Raw genomic sequence first — 18,491 nt, 5'->3', positions numbered from 1 at the left:
TGCAGAGGTGACAGCAGGGCTCTCATTGTGGCTCTCAACCCATTTTCTTCTCTCCAGCTCCACTGTCTAATCCTTTTGTTCATCTCCCAGGGAATTCTTGGTCTCTCTTCCTGTGCTCAGCCACTCTCACTCCAGGGACTGCTCCAGGCCAACTGTGCTGTCTCTGCTGTTTTACTTTCTTTTGATCTTTCTAGCCTGAAGAATTCCCAGAGCAAATTTCCCTGGGTTGATGTTAGTTTGTCTTACTGTGCCTCTAGGGAGGTGACACCACTGGCTTCTTCCTTTCCTTTGGTGTTTTATGCACTGCAGTCGCCTTGCTAACTTCTCACTAGAGCTCCATGCTCAGTCTTCCCAAGGAAGTTCTCCTGAAATCACAGCAGCTTTATAATAAAACATCTTTTTCTCTTCTTTAAAACATGGTGTGAGTAACTAAGACCAAAGGTGTGGGGGTGGGGGGTGGGAAAGGGGTATCCAAGTAAATTAGGAGAGGAGATTTTTATAAGAACGCTGGATTCATTGCATGTTTTACTGACTCTTACAGGTTATGTAGAGGTGCTGGTGATACCTGCTGGAGCAAGAAGAATCAAAGTTGTGGAGGAAAAGCCTGCACATAGCTACTTAGGTAACTGGTGCTCCAGACTCAGGAGCTTAGTGGGAGTATAGCTGCCTACTCTGGGACTTACGTGTTGGGAGGAAGGCAGTCTGTTTCCAGGTTCACACTTGAACTCTCCAGAAAGCATGTCTTCTGATATTAAGCAAGAGTTTTTCTTTCTCTAAGGGATTCCCAAGAGCAAAAGCAATTTGGTTTTCTGTTGAGAGACTATAACCTACTTGCAAATGTTAGTTCATGATAAAAAAAAAACAAAACAACACTAACAAAAAAAAGACAAAAATCATATTATATTGACTGTCATATTTTATCCCAAATATATGCATATATAATACAATCTATTAAACTTTTTCATATGTTCATATACATGCATACATATGAAAATACATATAATTCCATGTATGAACCCACAGGTATTTTTGTGTGATGATTATTTTAGAAATAGGAAATCTTGTCACTCAAAAGAAGCTGTGTATAGTTAATGGCTTTGACCTTGTGCTAAGCTTGCCTGTCTTGCTTCACTCCAGGAAAACTCATCTATGAAGAAAACATTTTTAAAAATTTAAGTATTGCTTATTGGAAAGACTAGACTAGCTATTTTGATATTTTATCAGTTAGGTTAATTGATAGTATAACAAGAAACATCACAGTGGAATCAAATAGAATGAAGTCAGGTCAAGGGGACAAAATAGAATTTAAACACTGCACTTTACGTTATCTTTTAAAAGCACCTTAAAACCTTTCGCTTAATAAAAGTGATGTCCTTATTATTCTCAGCTGAGCAGTAAATGTCCCAACAGGAAAGCCCTTTGCATATGGAGAACAATCCATCTCACATAACTTCCTACTCTGCAGTATTAAAAAGTAGTCTAGCTGTGGCTTTGAATTATTTTTTTACCATTAGGGGAACTTGTGTGGACAAAAGAAAGTAATGGAAATCCTTGATTATGTGAGATGCTGGCTTGTTTGTTATTACCGTGTATACATTTGATCTGCTTTACTTAATATGGCATTCAGTGCATTTTAAGTACAAGAATATCATCCAAAGTCAAGTCTGAATACCCAGTTTTGGAAGGTGGTCGTGGTAGGTGATTTAAGACATATTCACTCAATAGATAACCACAGACCACACGTACATTCTTTTTACTCCCAAGATGCAAACACCAATAGAGATCTCAAATGATTTTTTTTTCAACTCTGTAGACTTTGAGCTAATATTATGAGTTTTAATAACCTGACAAATGCAGCTAAATAAATCAGCCAGTTTCACAAATGAGAAACCTTCCTGCTGCCTCCGTGCCCCTCAGTGATCTATTTTGTTTTCTGTCTCCCTGCGTAGTTAGCATATTCTTCAAGGTCAGCAAATGCTCTCCCTACCCCTTTTTTTGTGATGAACCCAATGGTCACATCACTTGACCTGTAAATAGCAATCGGTTTCTCTTGAGTTCCTAAACTATCTCTTCTTTTGGCTTCTAGTCCATAGCTCCCTGTTGTCACTGGGTACCACTTCACTGCTCTCCTTTGCTGGATCCTGCAACGTAGTCTCCAAAAGTTCCCATATGGTGGGACTCCGTCCTAAACCCTTCTCTCTTTTTAGCTTTGCTCTGTCCCCACTTAATCTTATCTAGAACTGTTACACGTTCACTTGTTGGAAGTCATCAAGAACCTCAAGTTTCAATGAGATAATAAATTTCCACCGCTAGCCGAATTCGTTCTTTGCTTATTTTCATGATAAAGATACTTCCCTATGATTTCATAACAGTTGACACAAACTTGGGTACAGAACACCACAGAAATAAATCTATTCTTTGGAGTTCTGGAATCCAGAAATCCAAAATTCGTTTCAGCGGACTAAGCTAAGGCGTTCACAGCACACTCACCGGCTTTGGAAGATCACGGGATAGCCCCACTCCCTCGTCCTAGCTTTTGGTGGGTGCCAGCACTGCTTTGTTTGTGATAGTGTCACCCCAGCAGCTGCCTCCACGGTCTGCTGCTTTCTCTTCAGGGCTTAAATCTGCCATGTCAGTTCATATAAAGATAGCCATGGTTGTATATAGGACGTCCTCCATGACTCAGGATAATTTTCATGCACCATCGAATCACTTCCCCTCATCTTCTCAGTCTGCAGTGACAACATAGAAGGGACTGGGCAGTCTACAAATAGGATACATTCACTTTTCAGCTGGGAGCTGGGTAATTCAAGATCAAGGTCCTGGCAGAGTTGCTGTTTCCTGAGGGCCCAGTCCAGATCTGTAGATGTTTTGTTTCCTTGCAAGGTGAAAAGGGCTAGCAAGCAGTTCAGACTGTAGTGAGCAGACGAACCCGTTCCTGAGAGCAGAGCCTTATGAAAAGATGCCACAGTTTCGCTGCCTTGGGAATTTCGTACGGTGTTTGTGTTTTAGGATCACAAGACGCAGGCACAGAGCCATTATTCAGATAACCCCAGCCATTTATTTCTAATCAGTGGATCATGCCTGAACCAAGAGTCTTCCTTTCTCTCTCACTCTGATCCGATACATTTGTAGGTCCTGCCACATGCTTAAAGCTATAGTTCTCCCTGAGCTGCGCCATGTCACTCCCTGTTACACTTTTCCATTGTTTATACTCCCTCCAAAGCTTGTGACTGTTGGAATTTCCTTGTTTGTGTTTGCACTTGCCTCGTGCAGCTCCATTGATAATGGCTGACGATGTTTTCCTCATTGTTTTCTCTGCGATGACAAAAGTCAGATAGGCTATGCATGAAATAATCTCAACATGTTGACTGAACTGTACAAAGGAAAGATGCTTTACACGTGTAGAGTAACTCTTGGAGAACAACATGAAATGCCTGTCTGTTAAGTAAAGCTTTCAACCCCATGGCTGAAGCAGATACTTCTAGTAAAAATGTAAAATTCCCAATTAAAATTTTCAGAAGAAATAACAGAAAAAAATATATATGTGTTTTTGTTCAGTGTCTCAAGTCTTTGATCTGTGATCCTGAATTCAGATCCAAAGTATCCAGTTACAGCATCTATGTTTTGAACATAGATACACCAAGTTAATGGGCACGTGTGTGTGTTTCTGTGTGTGTGTGTATGTTTGTGTTTCTGTGTGTCTGTGTATGTGTTTGTGTGTGTGTGTATGTGTGTGAAGGAGAGATAAGCCTGTTTTTTTAGGATCCCAAGTGTGGGATCGGAACGGTCTTCTGAGAGAACAGGTGAGGTTAATCCACTAGAAGACCAACCACCTAAGTGCGGGAGCTTGATTGTTGTCAGCTGAAAAGATCCCGTGAACAGACTCTGGGAGGAGATATATAAATGAGCCCAGAACCGGAGGGGGTGCTCATTGAAAACTTGGGATAGTGTTGGTTGTTCATTGCTCCACTTTGAGACGCTCCTAGAGAGAACCACTCGAGGGAAGGCTTCGGGGCTCTGGCTCCTGCTGAGGTTCCGGGTTCTGGTTACTCCAGGTTCCAACAGAAGAAATTCTGCTGATTTCACTAAGAGAATTGTTCCTCAGAACTGGTATCCTTATGGTTTTGTTATTGTGTTCCTTAATCCTCTTTTCGTATTGGTTTGGTTAGTCGGGTTATAAGTGACATACGCTTAGTTTAGTAAGTTGTAATAAAATATATTGGTTAAAAAATTGAGCCTGTGTGTGTGTGTGTGTGTGTGTGTGTGTGTGTGTGTGTGTGTGTGTTTGAATGTGTATAGCTATTTTATCTGTATGTATATGTAACACTTGAGTGTCTGGTGCCTCTGTCTTCAGAAGAGGGTATCAGATTCCCTGAGGCTGGAGTTATATATGTGATTTAGCTGTCATGTGGGTGCTGGGAGTCAAACCCAGGACTTCTTCAAAAGCAAACAAACTCTTAGCCATGGAACCATCTCTCTAGCCCCTAGCATGAGTCTTTTTAGTGTACCTTTAGGAAAAAGTCATTGCTTTTCATGTAACAATTGGAATTTTCTAAAGTGAAAGTCCTGATTTAACACATTTTCCTCTAACTCCACGCATACTACCTCTTTTCTCCTTATTTTGTACTTAGATAATTTATTGATGTAAAGCAGGGCATGTAAATTATAAACGATGTTGTTCTGTGATCACTGTCTTGTTATTATTTTTATTGTTACTACTGCTATTATTATTTTAAGAACAGTTTAAATTTTGAGTCTTATATCTATCTTAAGTTTCTACTCTTTATTATTGTCAGTTTTCAAAACACTGTCTATTTTTTTACATAGCACAAATGCTACGTAGTACAGAGATTCAGTAAGCTTTGCTTCCTTGTATGTTACCATGTAACCCAAGTGCCTAGTGTTCTCTTCCTTACTAAAGAAATGAAGAGTACAGAGTACAGGATGTGAGCAAAGTGACCATCAAGTAGAATAGGATTGGGAAAAAACAAACCAAAACAAAACAAAAACAAGGGACGCTTCAGAGACGCTGAAGTAGGTGAACTGAAACATGTTCAGTGTGACTATACTGAGAGCTAGTAAGGATTCAAAGGTGACTTCTAGGTCTTGGTGAGGAGTGATGAATGAGGAAAAAGAGAAGTGAGGTAGTGTTAAGTCCTGGGTGCTAAAGACCTGCAAGTCGATGCATATGATAAACCACTCTCCATATGGCTCCTTTGGGGATAGGAAGGAAGTTGTAAGAAGTCTTCAAAGGAGATAAATGTAGAAAAATAAATAAAACATAGAACTTTAGCTGACATAATTCTTAAACAATTCCAATTGTTGACATCAAACAATATATTATTACACAGGAGACATTTAATCACTTCCCAATAAAATTTCTCTTTTTGTTACTCCTTATTTTAATTATATTCACTTAATATTGGCTTCTCTGAAGATTATAGCATTATTTTGTTAATGATTGGCCAGTTAGCCTAAAATGAATAAAACATATGTTTTTATTTATAAAATCATTATAGATTATGACTTCCAAAGGGAGAAAAAAAAACTCACAAAAGAATCAAATCCAACTTATTCTGTCTGAAATTTCACTCACAGGGTACGAGGGCAAAAAGCTCACTAAAAATAATTTGAAATGAGCAAAAGATAAAGCGACCTTCCCTTTTGATTATTGCCTCTTGATTTAATTACCTCAAGATGCTGTAACAAAGAGCCGTGGGCTGGGTGGGTTATAAATAATAGAATTTGCTACTCAGAGCTCAAGGCTGGAAGTCTGTGCTCAGGAGACCAATATGGTTGGGTTCTGATGAGGCACTTTTATGAGCTGGAAAACTCCTGTCTTCTGTGTCCTTACATGGCAGAGGGAGAGGGAGGGAGGCCCCTCGGGGCTCTCACAAGCACACTAATCTCATTTATGAAGATTGTGCCCCACTAACCTCAGCCAACTCCCAATTACCTCACAGTGGCCCCACTTCCTAATCACATCACCATATGGAGTCAGGTTTCAACATCAGACCTTCGAAGGACAAGCACCAGGCCGCAGGGTCTAAACAGGACGGAAATTAAGAAGTCCTAAAGTACCAAAACGACAGTGAAGACAGAAAGTTGCACACTGAGATTCCTGAAGTGCCACTTGATGGCTTCACCCAGTGACTGAAATCAGATGCTGAGAACCAAGGTGACACTACAGACAGAAAAGAGCTCTCCTAGGAGCCTTTCACTCAAAGTGGGACCTCATAGGACCCCAGGTTTGTGTGATGGAGGGACATAATTTATACACGAGAGGAGAAATGAGAGGAAGTGTCTATAGCAGTGTAAGACAGACATGGAAAATGAACTTTCCTGAGAACTTGCAGTGCAAAGCAAACCCAAACCCAGATACCCATGTCACCTAAATGTGAAGCCGCAAGCCCCCTAGAAATTTTTGTCTTAATACAGAATCAATGTGGCTGATGCATGCTGAAGGAAGCAAATTCCATAAACAGTCCCCCTTCAAACCAGGTCTCAAAAGACTTGGGGGAATTCAACAACTACAATGTTAAAAATAAACCAGAAAACAGAAAGAATGCAGACATCATACAGCAAACACCATGGTGAATAAAAGATCAGATCAGCATATAGGTTGTGTCACACACAGAAAATATAAACAGAATTTCATAAATAGCATACTTATTATATTTATTTATCTTCTTAGGAAACCATTTAAAAGTACAGAGAAAGACTCTGATCCCAAAGAAAATAATTCACTTGGCTCCAGAAAGCCCTTATTCCCAGAATATATAAAACTATAATTTTCTGAGTATTTAAAAAGTCAAGTAAATATTCTTGATTAGTATGAAACAGTAACACGTTTAGATATATTACCCACATATGACAGCGTTTTAAGTGGATTTGAAGAACCCTGTATCCCCTCTTTTGCCTACGCTATTTTGTCTAAAATTAGTAACAGTTTTACTTTGATCTTTAACTATTGAAGTCTTATTTGTGGGAAGGCCTTTTAATCCCTATTGTTCTTTTATGTGTACTGTGTTTTGTTTTTTATGGAACCTTCCACATGGATATTACAAGTGAGAATTTGTATTTTCATATATTCTTTCATGCAGTTTTTGGTAATTGTCTTCTGCAGGGAATGATTTGCTTCATTTGTCTTCTCACACTGGTTGGCTGAGAGCTGTTTCTGCTATTTCCTCATTGCACCATCTCTGAGAAGGACAGTGTTTGGACTCTTTTTTTTTTTTTCCTACTACTGCTACCTTGTGTCTTGTTTTCTTGCTCAGTTTAAGTTTTGTCAGGTATTAAGTCTCCTCAGATAACCAGTGTTGGATGGTACCAGTTGCCTCCACTGTGGATTTATTTCTGTGATTCACTCCTCTGTCGTTTTCTTTCCTTTGCTTTTGAGGCTTCATTGTTCTCTGACCACAGATAAAAACAGAAGAGTAACTTTAGCTGCTTTCTCTCCTCACATGACACTTTGGAGCTACGAAAGTGCCTCTGCACCCACTTTCGCTGTATTTCACAATGTTCTTTCAGCTCAAGCTGTTTTCACAATCCCATTGTGATTTCTGCTTGGATCTTTGAGCTATGTGTGAAATACACTTAATTTACAGATATTTTGAGTATTCTGTCGTTGTGCATTTCCAGTGCTAGGTCCTGGGGTAAAAGAACATATGCAGCCAGTCATCAACTGAGGCCTGGTTTATCACCTTTGGCCTGGAAATTCTGAAATTTCCAGTTACAATTTTCACTGTCAGTTACAGTACACCAGTTCAAGGTTTCCACACATTTACAGATAATCCTTTTGTCTGATCAACTAGGGAAAGAGGAGTAAAGAGGTGTGTGTGTGTGTATGTGTGTGTGTGTGTGTGTGTGTGTGTGTTAGTGGTACATGCATGTTTCATCCAAGTGTGTACATGCATGTGTACAATCTCTCTCTCTCTCTCTTTCCCTCTCTCTCTCTCTCTCTCTCTCTCTCTCTCTCTCTCTCTCACTCTCTGTCCACTCCTTTTAGAAAGACTCTCTCGGTGAACAAAAACTCACCCATTTTGGCTGAATTCTCTGGCCAGTATACTCCCAGGATCCACGCCTCCGAATGCTGGAGTTACAGGCATGATCAACCATACCCTGCCTGGTGTGTGCGATGTAGGAATTCACATTCCTGTTTTCATGTTTGTCCAGGATGCTTACCCACTGACCCATCTGGCCAGCCCTTCATGTGTCACTTTAAATTCAAATTAATTGTAAGTTAGAAACATTTATGTAATTGTAAGATAGCAATATACTCCTGAAAGCCCATGCTGTCAGGCATATATATATATAGCCAGGGAACCACTTTCTGAATGTTGCCTGCTTCATTTTTCTATCCTCTTAATCTGGGTCTTTCTTTTTAAGGCATAGGTTTATAAACTGGAAATATCAGAGTCTTTCTGTCTTCAGAGCCTGACAACCTCCAATGTTCTCAGTCCCTTTAAGCCTGATATAATAATGGACATGCTGAGTTGATTTTCTAATTGTTCATTTCTTCTTTGAGTCAGTTTCCCTATTTATCTCACTACTATTGAGCAGGGTCGTTTCCACTACTTTATTTTATCTCATTGACTTGCATATTAGATAGATATACCTAATGTTTTGTATTTTGTTGATTGATCTAGCCCTTACAATAGGAACTTTGATTTGCTGCTGGATCCTTTCAAATTTTATTTTAACTTTTTATGCATAATGTAAGTTATTAAGTACTGCATCTCACCTTCACCTGCTCTTTCACTGTTACGTGCTTTATTTCTACATCCACACCCTTCGTTTACTTTGCAATGTGTTTTAAACACCCTAATACATTGTAGTCACTTGCTGGAAGGCACCAATCTCTTATCAAATGAATTGATCTAGAAGAGATATTTTATGTGTTTCTACAGCTACCACAGCTACACTTCTACTCTCTCACACACATTCCCACCTGGTACCGTTTTCTGTCAGAGTGAAGAATCCTTCAGCTTCTTTTGGAGAACAAGTCTGTTGGCAAAAAATTCCTAAGATTTTGTCTGAAATTCTACTCATTTTACCTTTGTGTCTAAAAATATCTTCACCAGGTATAGAATTATAGTTTTGATTAGCATTAATTTTTAAATTATTGAAAAAAGTTCCTCTTTTTGCATATTAACATTTTTCTAATTTTAATTAATTTTTTATGATTACATCATAATTATACTATCTCCCCCCCCTCTTTTCTCCATCCAAACCCTTTCATAAACCACTCCTTCTGTTTCAAATTCATGGCTTCTTTTTTTCATTAGTTATTATTGTATGCATATATGTATTTGTGTATTCACATGTATTTCTAAACATAACCTCCGTTTACTTGTATGGATGTTTTCAGTGCTTGACCATTTGATATTGGATAAGCAATTGGGTGTTTCTTCCCTGGAGAAGACAATCTCTCCCATTCTGAGCAATTTCTTAGTTGCCTCTAGTTCTTTGTGTAGGTTTGAGGCCTCGCGGGCCATTCACATATACTTTGGCATGCCTGTTGGTTCCATCCTTGCTCCGGTCATGTTTAGACAGTCGCGTTAGTAAAACTCTATGGGTGTAGCTTTCGACATTTCTTAGATACACAATCTCACACCAAATTCCCTGTTCCTCTGGCTCTTAGCAATCTTCTGCCTCTTCCACCACGATCCCTGAGCCTTAGGTTTGTGTTGTAGACCTATCAGCTGGGACTGGGCGCCCCAGCTCTGCATTTTGATTGACTGTGGTTTCCTGTAATGTTGTCTACCTGTTACAAAGAGGGGTGAGAGCTACAATTATCTGAGTATATAAGGACAGATATTCAGAATGTAGTAAAGTGACAGATGTATGTTCTCCTCCAAAAATTCTCTAAATTCTCTAGCCCCGGGGAGTTGACTGGGTTCCTTTCACTTGCATTATTTCTAACAATACATGAACATTCTATGTTTAACTTAATGCTTTGAAATTTCCATACATGAGGATTGTATTTATACCATCTCTACCCTGTTTCTCCCCCATAACTCTTCCTGTGCCCCAGGTCTCTCTCAAATTTAGAACCTTTTCTTTAATTATTGTTACATATCTGGGTACGTATGTGTGCAGTTGCTGAGACTTGTATCTGTATTTAGGGCTGGAGAGCCTATGGGGCCTCATCCATGGGAAGACTGATTCTCCCACCCGCAGCAGCCGTTATGTGCCGATAGCTCTTTATCTAGAGATGGACCCTTGAAAGGCTTCCATTGGTGTTGTCATTGTGCAATTCTTATTTGACAGCCATATTGTTGAGAGTTCACGGCTGTGGCTTTCCTGTCCGCCAAGACAGACATCTTGTTCCTCTGATTCTTGCAATGGCCCCTCTTTTTCCATGATGTTTTCTGCACTTTGCATTTACATGTTATGTTTTAGATGCATCGGCTGTTGTTGGGTACCCAACAACCCTTTGTTCTCTCTATTTTGGCCATTTTCGATTTCTGTAATGTTCTCCATCAGCTATGAAAAGAAACTTCATTGTTGAGGCGTGGAAACTACATTTTATGCATTTTTTTAAAATGCCCACAAGTAACAGATTTATTTTTCTTTCTGGCCACTCTAAACTATGTCGTCCCAATCACCATGTTACCTGTATGGCTCTGTGTGTGTGTGTGTGTGTGTGTGTGTGTGTGTGTGTGTATTTGTGTGTTTTATTATATGAGTTCCTTGTACTTTTTAAAACCTGAATATTTGGAGGTGTTTTTTTTTTTAAGAAAATGTAAAATACTTTTAAATCCTTTGCCCTGACATACTTGGTATGTCCTAACCCTTTTCTGGAATTCCAGTCTCACCAGTGTATCCACACGGTGGTTCCCACATGTCCGCCTTGCACTGTTTCCGTTCATCAGGTCTCTCTTCTCTGACTTTTAGTTCTTCCTATGATTGTGTCTTTGTTTAGAGTGTTTTTAAGCCCATTCATTAAGTTCAGTATTCGGCATATCATGTTTTCCTGTTCTAAGACATTTGATTTGATTATTTTCCAGCTCCCGCTGCTCTCCAATATTACACACCTTTCTATAAATGTGTGTGCATACTTAAAGGCTTGGTTCACTGGTTCTACTATCTCTAGGGTTCTTGAATCTCAATTCACTCCTGAGTGCCCCCTAATTATTATAGGTCAATGTGGTGGCCATATCCCCAGCAGGTCTTTAACTGGGTGACGAACATGGTTAACATAGCATGGATCTGGATGAGTGGCTGTATTATATTTTCTTTATTACTGATTATAAATTTCATTTGCTAAAGAGTTCATTTACTTCTGGATCAGCATTACACGTGCTGAGACTGCATAGACTCAGGTTGCTTTCCTTTTTGGTTTATTTATTGTTTATTATAATTTATTCAGATTATCTCTTGATTGGTATCCCCTCACTTGTATCTTCTGATTCCTACCCTTCCTCTTCCACCCTATTTCCCCCCCCCCACCTCTGACAGAAGGGGTCCTCCTTCCCCTCCATATGACCACAGCCTATCAGGTCTCATCAGGATAACCTGCTTCCCCTTCTTCTGTGTGACTCCTGACCTCCTGGCCCACCAGGAGGAAGTGGCCAAATAATGGACACCAGAGTTGATGTCAGAGGCAGTCCCCACTCTCCCCGTGACCTTGGAGGATGAGCTGTCCATTGGCTAGATCTGAATAGGAGCTCTAGATTTATTGCATGCATTGTCCTTGGTTGGTGTAACAGTTTATGCAGGTCGTCTGGGTCCAGATCCTCCAGTTTTGATGGCTCCTTGTGGGGCTCCTGAACTCTCTGGGTTCTTCTGTTCCACCATTCTTCCGTACTGTTCTCACCTGGAGCCGAGCATCTGTCTGTCTCAGGTTGCTTTAATAGGAAATTGCTAATTATTTTTTAACTTGGCCACCTGCTTTTTTAGGTTCTCTATATTAAGAAGCAACTCAGCTTCGGATTACCCAGAATTTTTTTTTCTCCACACCTATTTGAACTAAAAAAAAATTTGAACGTTTCAAACCCTTAGGCTCTGGGCAGTTGTTCATTTCCCGGCTTCGGGGAGTCACACCCTATTTGTTTGAAGCTGAATATTCAGCTATACAGTCAAAAGCTCCCTGGAAATGCTTTTTCTCTTGTAACTCACACCTCTCCAATGCTCCATAAAACACATGCTAGCTCTCTCAGCAAGCTTGGACTCCATTCTCTGTGCCTCCCGCCCTTGGGCAGCCTTCTCTGCCTGTGCCCTGGTAAATGTCCTCAGGAAGACCGCCAGGCAATCATGGAGATTATGGTAGCTTTGTCCTCCACCCTCATGGAGAGCTGGAAAGCTGACTCTCCGTACACTGTCCTAGCGAGCAGAGCAGTTCCACTGATTGCCAGAAGCAAGGTTTTCAAAAATATGTTTTTCAAGTTAATGAGGTAAAAAATAAAATCAAGAAACATGATATGTACAGACTCCTGCTTCTGAATGAAGTGACTCTTGAACCTATAAATTGTGGGATTCACATGTACATGTGTATGCCATTTTCTAGGAAACGTTGAAAGCCAAAACATGAATAGAGTGAATATCATATTCCATAAAGCCCGAGGGGAGTTTTTAAGGCATTTTTATTAGAGGTTTTCAGAAACTGTAAGTTGATAATTGTAACCTGAAATACAAGCATGGAAATTGGAAAATATCGACCAATGTGCAACACTAGATAAAAACATTTCTTAAAATGCTTAATATAATTTACAAAAATATAAGCAGATGCTAAACCTTACAAACATATCCATTTGTTGTTTGGGTTTTTTTTTTCAGAAGTTTCAACATTGTTTAAGGAATGTCTTTTTGTTGGTGGTAATAAACGCTGGCAATGTTTTGAGATATTTAGATCAATATACTTCCCTTACAGTAAAAATTAATAATTAAACATCAATCTCATAAAAATAAGAATATGCATGCTTGTTAAACTTCCCTTTATACATTAGCATATGATAAAAACCATTTTGTAGGGAAGATTGACGCAGTGAGTTTCAATGTTTTCATAATCGTGTTGCTCGTATTGATGGGACTACACGCAGCAGAACAGCTTTTGTTGGAGGAGAAAAACCTTCCCAGGTGAATGATATTAAAAGAGACATAAGTATCTGATAGATGCTGAAAATTCCTTTGACTTCATAGCCCCGAGGCCAGTGACTGAGCATTTGTTTCAGAGTTTGAAGACGCATTGCAATGCCTTCAACAAAATAATGTCAGGAGGATGTTCATCAGCAGAGTTGTTCCCGCCCATCATGCAGTTCATCTTTTTATAGCCCTTCGAGATGCCAGCAAACAGTCTATAAACAGTGACTGGAAGATAGAGCACTCTGGAGCGTTCAGTCTAGCGGGGACTACAGTGCACTACGTTAGACGAGGCCTGTGGGAGAAGATCTCTGCCAAAGGTCCCACGACCACACCTTTACATCTCCTGGTAAGAGGAAGAAATGGCATAGTGTTGCAGAACCAGCTTCGCGTGGCAGAGACATTCCTGACCTCCCCTCCCAACTCACTCCTCCTCTCTCTCCCTCCCACCCTCCCTCTCCTCCCTCTCCTCCCTCCTATCCTCCTTCCCTGTCTTTCCCTCCTTCACTCCCCTTTTCTCTACCTCTCCCCATCTGTTTTTAAAATCAGAATTGTCAGAACAGCATTTAGGATTGTTTTAGAGATGAGATATTTGTAGGCATTTTAAAGTATTTTAAACCATGACGTCTGAAAATAGTAATTATTAAAAGTGGAGCAAGATGTTGTAGGGAATTAACAAACAGAGTGGAAATGATCACCAAACAATAAGAAACTGTTTCCCCACAAACCAGAATGGGTATTCATCGAGACAAAGCCTATAGCGTGGAAATTCCAGCAAGGCAGCGCCCATCTGATGGGACTCACCTGTGTCTGTAGAGCGTGCCTTTAATAAAGCACTGGTTTGAGAAGAGGATTAGGTAAACACATCTTAAAGGAACTCTTGGTCTCCTCACTGTGTTTCTCACTGGGTTAATGGATTATCTGTAAGTGACTATGAACACTGCACTGTTTGCAACTGTCATGTTCTTTATCATGTAGCAAAAGACCAAATGTGCATCAAGAGGGGACTGAAACCCAAAGGACTAGAACAGTGGGGTTGTGTCTGGGCTGCTGGCTCGTTCCTGGGCCTTGATCGAGGCTCTCACAGCTAATGGGAAAGTACCCCAAGGAGCGACTGAACAGACAGAATGAGTTTTTATTCTAGTGGCAAAAAGTAATATAAAATTCAAATACCTCAACATCTTTCCTATGTACTCATGCACAGAAAACCACTCTAACACAATGAATGCACTTGTTTGTAGAGGCACGTGTCACATTATTTAACATCTTCACTGCAGCTGAATTAATCTTTAGCTATAGAAATCCCTGTACCTTCTTCTAGGATACAGATTCAAATCACACCATGGCTTACTGCCTGTCTTATTTTGATGGACCTATTGTTGGGGCTCTTTTTTAAATGCACCTTCTGATTGACGCGGTCAGAACCCGAGATTCACTTATTTCCCACAACTCCCACCTCTAATCTACTGCTGCTGGTCCCAAAACCAAGATTTGAATTTCCGGGCTTTATATAACTACAGACTATTTGCTTCAACAGGAATAAAAAGGCAAAGTGAGCAGTGTGTGTAGTTCCTGTACAGAATAAATAATACATGTCTATTCTGTATGTCTTGGTTCATAAATATATATATATGGTCTTTAAATAATCATTTTATGCATCTCCTCACAATTACTTTGCATCCTATTTGACAATTTCAACAAAAAGATCCACTCTGTCTTATACTGTCTAGAGAAATAAACAAACACAAATATCTATATTGTGGGTAAAATACTTAGTATTGTCTTTGTCTGAATCTTGTAAGATAATAGCAATAGCATTTTTAGTGATTTAATATCTGAAAACACTACCATATGTGACTGCATTCTATAACCATATATAAGTTTTAACCTACTTAAGAAAAATACAAGACTGAGAATTCTTCCGGGCCTCTGTTTAAAATGTGAAAATAGTATATATCAGACCTCAGAGTCAGAGAATTTTCTTGCAGCAGTGCTCTTAATCTGAATAGCAATTGCCAGGGCTTTTCCTGGAATCATGAATTGCTAGTGACTCGGTGAACTGGATCTAAAAAGGAGCTATGTGTGTGACCTGGATTTATTTGGTAATCCAAAGGGAACTGTACCTCTGAGATATTTCTCTTTAATGACTATTGCAGATTGAAACCTGGTTCTGACTTGAAAGGCAGTGTCTGTTGCTGCCATTCCTCAACGTGTGTTCTTGACTGTAACATGCTCACACTTTCCTTCTGCAAGGAATTCTGCCAAAGTCAAATGGTTTATGAAAGAGCTCATGGTTTTGTGGCCAATCGCATAATTCTAAATTAAATTAGATGTTCAATGCCGTTTGAACTTCTATCAATGGAAAGGTAGTTTATGAAGAAAACCAGGATTTTTTCATATAATTAGGTAGGGTGGCAAATAAGTCTTCTTAATTATTAGTCATTTCATCAAATTTAAAATTAAATGATTATATTGACACAACAATAAAAATATTTAAATTTCCAGCCGGGCGTGGTGGCGCACGCCTTTAATCCCAGCACTCGGGAGGTAGAGGTAGGCGGATCACTGTGTGTTCGAGGCCAGCCTGATCTACACAGTGAGTCCAGGATGGCCAAGGCTACACAGAGAGACCCTGTCTCGAAAAAACCAAAAAAAAAAATTTAAATTTCCACTCTTTATTAGGTTGAAGGTAATTTATAATTGGCAATATCTGATGAAATATTTAATCCAAAATCAGTATTGAGATGTACTCTGACTTGATACCCATAGGTTTCACATTTGTAAACTTAAAAACTATTAATTATATTATAAGATAATGTTCATAAAGTAAGTACACCAGCTACAAAATCCTCTAATCAGATATATCATAGCACTCCTTTTGATGTGATGAACAAAATCTGAGAGAAAGTAAGGAAAAGTCAGTTTATATGTTCGTACTTAACATTGGGCTCCTTTATGTGTTTTTGCAAGTTGCGTTATCTCTGAATCACCTATAATTATAACTAATGTAGATAAAAGTTAAATAGTTAATATTTCTCCCCACCAACCCAAATTTAAAATATATGTATAATTTTATGTACCAAATGTTTGGACAGATTTTCAGATTGATAGATGTTATATGTTTCATATGGCTAAATTTAACATACTTCCTAAAAACAAGTTTCTAACAAACATACATGTACATTTACTCCCCATTGTTTAAATACATGCATACACTATATATCGGTGTAAGCCAAAATGTCATAATCCCTACTTCTAGCTCAGCATGGTGTAAACTCAAGTTCATGCCCATTGACCCATTTTAGTTTACTAAACGTTTTGTGTATAAGAGTGCTGCTACTAATCTAACGTTCATTTAAATTCCATTATACCTACACACTGCCAAAATTCTAAGATAACTGTAAACATCCAGAGAGCAGAACTGTCACCCTTCTAGTGGCTCGGAAGTTGCCTACCGTTTCTAATAGTGACCTCCAGTCTCCAGCCTTAGCCCGTGTCTTAGCTAAGGCTGCTTCTGCTCTCATAAAACATCATAACTCATAGAAACATTCAGAGAAAAGGTTTAATTCAGTTGTAATTCAGTCAAGGCGTGAGCTGAAGGCAAGACCGTGGAAATGGGAACTGAAGCAGAGGCCATGCAGGTGTGCCGCTTGCTGGTTTCCTCCTCTTGGCTTGCTCAACCTGCTTTCCTTTACCACCAAGAACTGCCTACCAGGGCGCTACCATGCACAGTAGGCTGAGCCCTTTTATGTCCATAAGGAATCAGATAATATCCCACAGACTTGTCTGCAGACAGCTTTTTATACAGACATTGTTTTTAATTGAAGGTCCCTCTTTCCCAATGACTCTAGCTATTCCAAGCTGGCATAAAACTGGACAGCAACAGCACACGCCGTATTGACTGAATGACTTTTCTGTCTTTTTATTTTAAATGAGTGTAGAAAATCTAAGGTTGATTTTGATTTTATATCTTGACCTTAGATGCAATACACATCCCTTTGAACACAATATATATATACGCAAATACACACACACACACACACACACACACACACACACACACACACCACGCTTTGGGAAGTGGTCTGCCAAATCAAAAGGATTGATCAGATATTTCTTGTTTCATTCAAGTGAGCTTTTATCATGATGTATTTAGCTCGCAGGTGGCTCTCCAGTCTTTTGAAAACTATAACATTTCAAACCATTAAAGGTATTGTCACATGAATGCTGTGAATCAAAGGTATATGTTCGTTGTGCAATTAGTATTTTTAAGTATCAATATCCTTGTAGATTTTCTCATTGAATGTGCTCTCCTGAAATCACGTTCTTTAACCGCTCTCTATGCTGTAGGTCCTCCTATTTCAAGATCAGAATTATGGTCTTCACTATGAATACACGGTTCCATCAGAACCACTTCCTGACAATCAGAGCTCTAAGGAACCAGAACCCCTCTTCCTGTGGACACACGCAGGCTGGGAGGATTGCAATGCCACGTGTGGAGGAGGTGAAGACATTTTTAACCTTCTTTCTTTTCAAAACTTCAGTTGTTATCTGATTAATCACTGATAATTACAATAGATCTAAAATCTTATTTACAGTTCTAGATTCCAGAAAGGTTTGTAAACTGCATTCATTATAATGTGTGTACAAGCTGAACATCTAAACTATTTCATGGGGAAAAAAACTTAATTGAGCTGAAAAGGCTACTGAGCATTGCTCCATTTCACCCCATTAGACTGGTTGTTATATGTATTCCATAGGAAGACTTGTATTTGTTACAGCAAACCAGGTTCCAGAGATACCATTCAGGCTGTGATGTACATTTTATTACTACCACCATCTGATAAATACTTTCAGCAAAGTAGCTGGATACAAAATTAAATCCCAAGAATAAATAGTTTTTCTATATACAAATGAAAAATGGACCAAGGAAGAAATCAGAGAAACAATGCATTTCACAACACACTTAATTAATACAGAATATCTTGGGGTAACTCTAACCAAGCAAGTGAAAGCCCTGTGTTATAAAAACTTCAAAATGCTGAAAAAAGAAATTAAGAAGGATATCAGAATATGGAAAGATCTCCAATGCTCATGGACTGATAGGGTTAATATAGTAAAAATGTCTATACTACCAAAAGCAATGCATAGATTCAATGTGCTCTCCATCAAAATTCCAACACAGGTCACCACAGATCTTGAACAATTTTCAGCTTCATATGGAAACACACACACACACACACACACACACACACACACACACACACACATATACTCACACACACTAGCTAAAACCATCTTGAATAATAAAAGAAGTTTTTGAGCTATCAATAAACCTGGCTTTAAATTGTATTACAGAATTATAGTCATAAAGGCAGCATGGTATTGGGACAAAAAAATTAGAA

General features: G+C 39.1%; 1 protein-coding gene across 1 annotated transcript in view; it reads left to right on the top strand.

Moving 5' to 3' along the window:
* Positions 1-18,491, top strand: part of ADAMTS19 (ADAM metallopeptidase with thrombospondin type 1 motif 19) — a 197,219-nt gene that overhangs the window by 135,065 nt on the left and 43,663 nt on the right. The window contains exons 16-18 of the mRNA XM_084780852.1: positions 542-622; positions 13,278-13,435; positions 17,437-17,590. Coding sequence (XP_084636978.1) covers positions 542-622; positions 13,278-13,435; positions 17,437-17,590 — 393 coding nt within the window. The remainder of the gene's footprint in view (positions 1-541; positions 623-13,277; positions 13,436-17,436; positions 17,591-18,491) is intronic.

The sequence above is a fragment of the Acomys minous genome (genome assembly GCF_964271855.1).
Source record: "Acomys minous genome assembly, chromosome: 4".
NCBI lineage: Eukaryota > Metazoa > Chordata > Mammalia > Rodentia > Muridae > Acomys > Acomys minous.
This window is presented reverse-complemented; position numbering and strand designations above follow the sequence as displayed.